Here is an 8,268-nt window from a genome sequence, read left to right as displayed (position 1 = left end):
TGCCTGGGGGGGAGGGGGAGGCAGATGGGTCAGGATCTTGGTCTGGGTCTGGATGGAGATGGGGACGGGAAGCCTAGAGGTAAAGGCAACTAAGGATGGTAGGGGATGGTTGGGTAAGGGGCTCTAGCCTACCTGGGCACTGCTGTTGCGGGACAGGGCCTTGTAGATCTCATCAATGTTGGTGGCCACAGATTCAAAACAAGCATTGAAGCGGTCAAAGCGCTCCTTCTTGATCTGTTCAAATGCCTGCTTGGCCTTCTTGGCTCGCTTTCGGGCCGCTTCAAACTCTGCCACAAGGGAAAGACAGGTGACCCCTCACTGCCAAGGCTGAGGACCATGCTCTGGCAAGAATGACCTACGAATGACTGCACAGAGCAGGGACATTCCACAGAGGGAGAGGAACGCCTGGGGAAGGTCCCCAGGAAGATGGTTGGTTCCACAACCACCTGTATCCAGTGGGCCAGCCACGTAGTGCAAAGAAACATAGGCTTGGAGCCACATAAACATGATTCTCCTCTGGTCTCTACCAGCAACCAGCTGCATGACCTTGGGCAGGTTATTCGCCCTCTCTGATCCTCAGCGATTTTCTACTCTATAAAACAGGTATGATGACCCCTACTGTTTAGGCCACTTGGCAGTTTCAAGTAAGAAGGCATGTAAAAACGAGAGCCTTTGTGATATACAATGACAGGCCCTAGCCACATTTCTGGCCTCCTGTCTTCGTCTCAGGCCCAAGTAAAAGGGTAAAATCCTACCATCTGAGGTCTCCTGGAACTTGTCTCGGACACTTTCCAGTTTTTCCATGGCCTTCATGTTGGGGGCAGCAATACGTTGTAGCACACTCTGCTGCTCATTTAGCTTCTGCTGCAGTGTGTTCATCTCCTGCTTGATCTCCTCCTCGGCCTGGGCATCCTGTAAACCGCAGGCCCAGCAACATCAAGGAACAGGCCCCGAAGCCCATGCCCCCACAGAGATGCCTGACCATGTAGGGGCCTGCTCCCGTGTAGAAGGCAGGTTCTTCCCCAGCTCGGTTCCTCTCATAGTAATCATTCCTACCATCCCTGGAAAATATAGGCTGACACTGCTTTCTCATCTCTAGCCCTTCCCCCAGGCTCTGTCAACCTCTCCATCTCTCAGGAGGAGCAGCTGCTGGTGCCCTTCTCTGGCTCTCAGCCCAGGCCATGAGTCAGCACCATTCCAGGGTGACCTAGAGGCTCCTACACAGGCTGGTCTGGACTCCACAATGAATATGGAACTCATGTTTGCTGCCCAGATCACTACGTCTGAGCAAATTCCACTTGAGTTTGGTTTTAGGTATTATGGATATTGTAATGCATGTCTAGGCTTGTGACTTTCTGCCACTTTTAGTCAATAAATATTTACTGAATGCCTTCCAAGTGCCAGGCACTGGGGCCCTCAGATCCTGTGAGCCATAGTTCCTGTGCTCACAGAGCTCACGACTAACAGGAATGCATGTAAATAAACAATTAGAACACTGTATGGTGACACCAAAACAATGACAAGAAAGGCACCTAATTCAGGTTCTGAGGCTAGGGAAGGCTTCTAGGAATACGTTTAAGCTCAGGCCTACAGGAGGAATGGTGAGGACAGAGAGAAGGAACAGTCTTCTAGGCAGACTGGAGCACCATATGCAAAACCAGGGGTTTGCCATGGTTCATTCAAGGAATCTAAAGAAATTCAAAAGAGTAATCAACTTTAATAAACTTCAAAAGCCACTCCCCCAAAAGGCAATTCAATATGGCAATAGTAGCAACTGTGTGTGCATGTCTGTGTATGCACATGCATGCATGCTCAGGGAAGAGACAAGGCTGGAGGCACACATGGAAGCCCAATGATGTAGGGCCTTTTAGGTCTTGCAAGAGGTTTGACTTTATCCCAAGGGAAGTAAAATACCACAGTATGACTTCAAGTATAGAAAGGATATGAAATATATACATATATATATTTTTTAGAAAAGCCCTTCTGAAGATATCTATATAGTGCTATAAAGTGGTCTCCAGAATATGTTATTATAAGAAAATATGAAAAGTATACAATACAATGTTATGTTTTGTCTGAGACAGGGAATATGAATATATTTGCATACAAATATATTTGTATTTTTAAAAGTACAATAGCAAAAAAAAGTATAATCCAAAAACTAATTAAAATGGTTATGCATAGAGGAAGGGTGGTGAAGGAGACAGGAAAGGAAGCTAAACTTCTCTTCATGTACCTTGTACTATATTTTCGGTTTTAGAACCATATGAAGATTTTCCATAATTATAAATTAAATCAAAATGTGAAAAACACTGGATAAAAAAATTATGGGGGAACAAGATATTCACAAGATGCCCAAGGATGATCCTAAAGATTACTAAGTACTTACAAAGGTGAAAGTGTATGTTTAGTGTTGAGACAACTGGCAATTGATACCTTAACTGAGGCTCAAACAGCACCACAAATATGGGACATTCTAACATTATGTGCCTCCTGGCATAATGCAATAAAAAGTACACAGACAGCATCACCAATGAAATGTTCTTGCCAAAAAATTACTTGACCTAAATTCATCAAGCCTCCAGAATAGATCAAGCTTCCAATTTATAGGAAGAACAAGTCAAGCAATAATGAAAGGAAACTAACATATCTGTAACGTATCCATAACATATCCTTCTTCAAGACAACATGTGGACTCTCAAAAGATCATGTTATGAAAAAGGGTGAGCAGACTGCTCCACATTAAGAGAAACTAAAGAGACAGAACAACCAAAAGCAATACATGAATCTTAACTGGATCATTGTTTTTAAAAAAGAAAACTATAAAAGACACTTTTGGAACAACTAGGGAAATTTTAATATGGGCAGGATATTAGATGTGAAATTATTATTAATACAGAATTGTGGTTGTGTAATATAGAATTGTGGTTGTGGAGGAGAATCCCTTGTTCTCAGCATGCTGAAGTATTTGGAGTTGAAGTCTGCAACTTCCTTCAAATGATTCAGCAAAAACAAAAAAAAGTGTAGTGTGGAGGGACAGAATCGAGATGAAAAAGAAAGCACACTGGAAAAATAGTCATTGGTGAATCTAAGGTGAAAGGCATATGGTTGTTCACTATACTATTCTTTCAATTTTTCTATAGGTTCGAACATCTTCAAAGTTAAAGATGGAAAAAAATCAAAATGTTAAAAAGAGCAATCCCTTAAAAACTGAAAACTGAACAAAGAAATCTGACTATATATTAAGCTAAACACTCAGAACTGTGCATGCTCAATGAGCCATTAGCTTAACAACGAAACGTCAAGGAAATCTTAAACAGCATTCATTAATTAAACTGTTACTAATATCTCGTTGTGATTTTCAAACTATTATATGCAGAATAGGATAAAGTAAATATGTTACTATGTTAGTGTTGCTAGTAACCAAGATTTTTAGCAAGAATAACTGGAGACTCAATAAAATCAATGATATTAAACTGACAATTACAATTTCAATTACGAGTATCAATATAAACTCATGATACATTTTCCTTCAAAATTAAAAATGCATTTCCTAGCCCAGTCTACTGAAACGTTCTGGAAGCACAGAACAACCCAGCAGTCATGAGCACTCCAGTGCCCAGACAGTATGGCAGTCACTAAATAATAGCATTCCCCACTAAAAGAAGTCAGAGCTTCTCAGAGTAATGGCTAATTCCAGGTTTGGGGTAGGAAATGTAGAGGATGAGCCTGGACATACCAGAAAGCATGGAAGATATGAAAGACTATAAGAGTTGTGTCAAAATGATTCAGAAGCCAACCTGAATGAGTTCCCACTGGCCAAAGATGCGACAACTTGATCAATAAGAAGGATAATAACCACAACAGAGTATAACACACCAAATGTGTTTAAACCCATAAGTTCATAATGATAAGGAAAACAACTCAGTGGACAAATCTTGAGAACACCAAAGAAACAACTCATTACTTTATAAAATGGTAAATAAAGGATAAGAATCAAGCATATATGTCCTGCCTTTCCTATGTAAACTGTACCTCAGAGTAACCAAGTAACTGATGAGAGGAAATCTCTCCTTACAGTATTCCGGCTAATAAATAAAGAAGAAATGATAGAATAAGATCACCATTTTGCAACCCCAGATGAATTTAATAGATCTAGGTAATGATCATCATAACTGCAAACTGCATGAAAAAAGCCATGACCAGAGATTATAAACCTCCCGATGGAACTAACAATGCTACTTAGGAAGTAGTCTTCACCAAAACGAACCCCAAAACTTGAATCTAATCAAACCTCTAGATATGAGCTGTCCAATAAGGCAGCCACTAGCCACATTTAACTATCATGCATGAAAAATGCAGCTAGTGCAAGTGAGGAGCTAGTTTTAATTTTACTGAATTTTGGTTAACTTTCAAAACTGATACTTAATTCAGTTACTGGAAAACTTTTAAGTATATTTGGAACAACTTGAATATATGGTTCTCCTTTTTCAGTTGTAAATTTTAGGATATCTAAATACAGATCAAGTATTTCTGAGGAAATTTTAGTATCCAAATTGAGATGCGTTGTAAGTGTAAAATATATACTGAATTTGAAGACAGTACAAAAAGAAATCGTCAAATATCTCATCAATAATTTTTATATTGCTTACACACTGAAACAAAAACCTTTTTGGATATACTGAGTTAAACAAAATGTAGCATTAAAATTAATCACATTTTAAAAATTACACATGTGGGTCGTATTATATCTCTATTGAAGAGCACTGATCTACTTCTAACTACCCATTTACAGGAACTATGGGGGATAGCAGAACTCTTTTTTTGCTTTGTTCTGGGGAAACATTTTAAAAATCACAGGATACAATCAACAAAGCATGGAATATAGAAAATCCCCCAGGAGAAATGAGCCAAGTTCTTCAACAACAAAAAATATTCCAAAGAAAAATAAAAACAGAAGGAAGGACACCTTATAGATTAAGTGGGACTTAAGACAGATATCAACCAATCGCTACCTCAATCATGCATCCATCTATATCTATCATCTCACTTGACTCCCAATTCCAACAAGTAAACTGTGAAGAGTTTGTGTATGACAATCAGGGAAATGTGAATACTAATCATAATATTAAGGAATTATTATATAATACATAATGAAATATAATTCCAATATTAAAGAATTATTTTTTGGTATGAAAATGATTCCACATATTTTTAAGAATTATCTCTTCTGTTGATACACTCTGAAATACTTACAAAGAAATGACATGATGTCGAGAATTTATTTTTAAATAACCTGAGGGTGGAAAGGGAGGATGGAGTGTCTGCAGGTGCACGTGAAACAAGTTTGGTCATGAGCTGATAACTATTGAAACTGGTGATGGCAACATGAGGTAGTACTGTATTATTTTACTTCAGCATATGAAATTTTCCATAATAAAAATCTAAAAATAAGAACGAAAACAAAAAATCAACTTGAAGTGGCTCCCACTAGCCAAGGATGGGACGATTTGAACATCAAAAAGGGAAATGACTCCAATAGACCAAAACAGATCAAAATACATTTAAACAAACTCATGCGTATAAGAAATACAAATATAAAAACCTCATTGGTCACCTTTAAAGGTTACAAAAGGCAACCAACTCATTCTAAATGCTGGTAAATTAAGGAAAATAATTAAGTATTTATCCTACTTTTTCTACACTAACTGTATTTAAAGGGAACTACGCAGTTGATGTGAGAAAGTTCTTTTTAGATATCCAATTAATAAGTAGAGGAGGAATGAAAGAATTAGAAAATTACCATTTTGAAACCCTTAAGGTAGCTAGGCAATGATCATTAAGAGCTGCTAAAACCAACTATGAAAGGCTGATAGGGAACTTCATAAAAATTGATGGGGCTAACCAACACCTGAACCTATATTGATCATGATTGTTTTCTTTTCTTAACTTTATATTATGTAAATTTTCAAACATACACAAAAATGCAGAGAATTTAATGAACCCCCATGTACCTCTTTCCCAGCTTCAATCATTATTAACTCACGGCAAACACTCTGCCTTCTATACCCAATTCCTTTCTATATTCAATTATTTTAAGACAAATCTCAGACATATTTCATCCATAAATACTTCAGTATGTATCTTTAAAACAGGATTTCTGAATCTCAGCACTATTATTAATATTTTGGGCCAGATAATTCTTTGTTGTGGGGGCTGTCCCATGCACTGTAGGATGTTTAGCAGCACCCATGGTGTCTACCCACTAGATGCCAGTAGTAACCCTCGCCCCAGTTGTGACAAGTGGGTGTGACAAGAGTATCTCCAGACATTACTGAATGTCCCCTAAGGATACAAAATCCATCCCACCCTACTCTCACTGAGAACCACAGTTGTAAAAGATAGGATGATTTAAAAATAAAACCTTACAAAATGGAAACAGACTCATAGATACAGAGAACAAATTGGTGATTGCCAGATGGGTGAAAAAGGTGGAGAGATTAAGTACAAATTGGTAGCTAGAAAACAGTCACAGGGATGTGAAGTACAGCATAGGAAATACAGTAAATAATACTGTAATAACTATGTATAGTGCTAGGTGGGTACAAGACTAATTGGGGATTGTTTCATAAATTATGTAAATGTCTAACCACTATGCTGTACAATTGAAACTAATATAAAATACTGAATGTCAACTCTAACTGAAAAACAAAAATTAAAAAACATCAAAAAAAAAGAAATAAAACCCAATGCCATTAATTCACCTAAAATATATTAACAGCAATTCATGAACATCATAAATTATCTGGTCAGTATTCAAAACCATCTTGTTTTATAAAAAAATTTTCTACAGGTTTTTCAAAGCAAGTTCCAAATAAGGTATACACAATGCAACTGGCTGAAATGTCTCTTGAATCTCATTTCATCTATGTCTTTTAAATCTCATTTCACCTTTAAATTCCCTTTCCTCTCTTTTCTTTGCAATGGATTCAAGGGAGGGCCGCATATTCCAATTGGTTGATTTGTCTCTTATAGTCAATAAAATTTCTCCCTCTATTTATTTTCTTTCTTCCCATTTATTTATGAAAGAGACTGGGTCTTTTGTCCTTTAGTTTCCCACACTCTGGATTTGACTAAATGCATCTCTGAGCTTTTACTTAACATGTACCTCTAACACTAATGTTTCACATAATTGGTAGATATAAAGATAGGGAGAACTGACATTCAGTGTTTACCGATGCGATGCAAAGGGAAGTTCACAAGTACACAGCACCATCGATGATATACCCTTGCCAAAAATAAAAAACAAACCCGAATCCAATCCAATCAAACCTTAGATTTAACTACCAGTTTTCGGAAAATACAGGGGATGGAAGAACATGTTAAATAACATCATGGGACATAATCAGCCAAATTCAGACTGTAGAAAATTGTGCAGGTCCAATGACCCAGTTTCTTCCATAAATAGGAAGAAAAAAATAAAAAGGGATAAGAAAATGTTATAGACTAGAAGAGACCAATTTTAACATATGGACCTCACTTGAATCCTTATTTAAACACACAAACTGCAGGAAAAAAAAAAGATATTTATGGGACGTTCATGGACATCTCAACATTTACTGAGTATTAGATATTAGAGTTGTGGTTAAAATTATTTTTGGTATAATACTGTGGTTACATTTTTTAAGAGAGTCCTATGAATGAAATAATATTTGGAATTTGATTTAAAATAGGCCAATGCGGAGGGGGAAAGGTATTAAAAAATGAGATTGACCATATGTTGCTAATTCTTGAAGCTGGGTGATGGGTACCTGGGGTTCATTATAGCACGCTCTCTTCTTTTGTGTATGTTTTAAAGTTCTCATAATAGAAAGGTTTTTTTGTTTTTTTTTTTTTTTAAATCAAGTTCCCCTTGCTATAATGATGGATTGGAAAGCATCGGAAACAATTTAGGAGGCTCCTGCAGTAGTCCATGTGAGTGGTGAAAGTGGCCTACACTAGAGAGACAAGGGAAACAGAAAAAAGAATGCAGCAGCAGATACTTAGGAGGTAGAAGGATAGGGCTTGATAATGCACTGAATAGGCAAAGTAAAAGTCAAGGATGAGGCTCAGATTTCTGATCTGAACCTGTAGCTGGCACAAAGGAGAAGGGGGAGATTTGGGGAGGAGGGCTGGGGTCTGAGGTACCTGTGGGACCTAGCATAGAGATGACCGCTAAAGGCGGGGTAGTGAAACAAAGACCTAGAATAAGAGAAAGCCAAGTGAGAA

General features: G+C 37.6%; 1 protein-coding gene across 1 annotated transcript in view; it reads right to left on the bottom strand.

Moving 5' to 3' along the window:
* Window positions 1-8,268, bottom strand: part of SMC1A (structural maintenance of chromosomes 1A) — a 35,932-nt gene that overhangs the window by 4,397 nt on the left and 23,267 nt on the right. The window contains exons 21-22 of the mRNA XM_006922951.3: window positions 756-912; window positions 133-287 (exon numbers count right to left, since the gene is read on the bottom strand). Of these exons, the coding sequence (XP_006923013.1) occupies window positions 133-287; window positions 756-912 (312 nt within the window). The remainder of the gene's footprint in view (window positions 1-132; window positions 288-755; window positions 913-8,268) is intronic.

Source organism: Pteropus alecto, unplaced genomic scaffold (genome assembly GCF_000325575.1).
Source record: "Pteropus alecto unplaced genomic scaffold, ASM32557v1 scaffold159, whole genome shotgun sequence".
In the NCBI taxonomy this organism is placed as follows: Eukaryota; Metazoa; Chordata; class Mammalia; order Chiroptera; family Pteropodidae; genus Pteropus; species Pteropus alecto.
The sequence above is the reverse complement of the archived record's forward strand: the minus strand, read 5'-3'. Positions and strand labels throughout refer to the sequence as shown.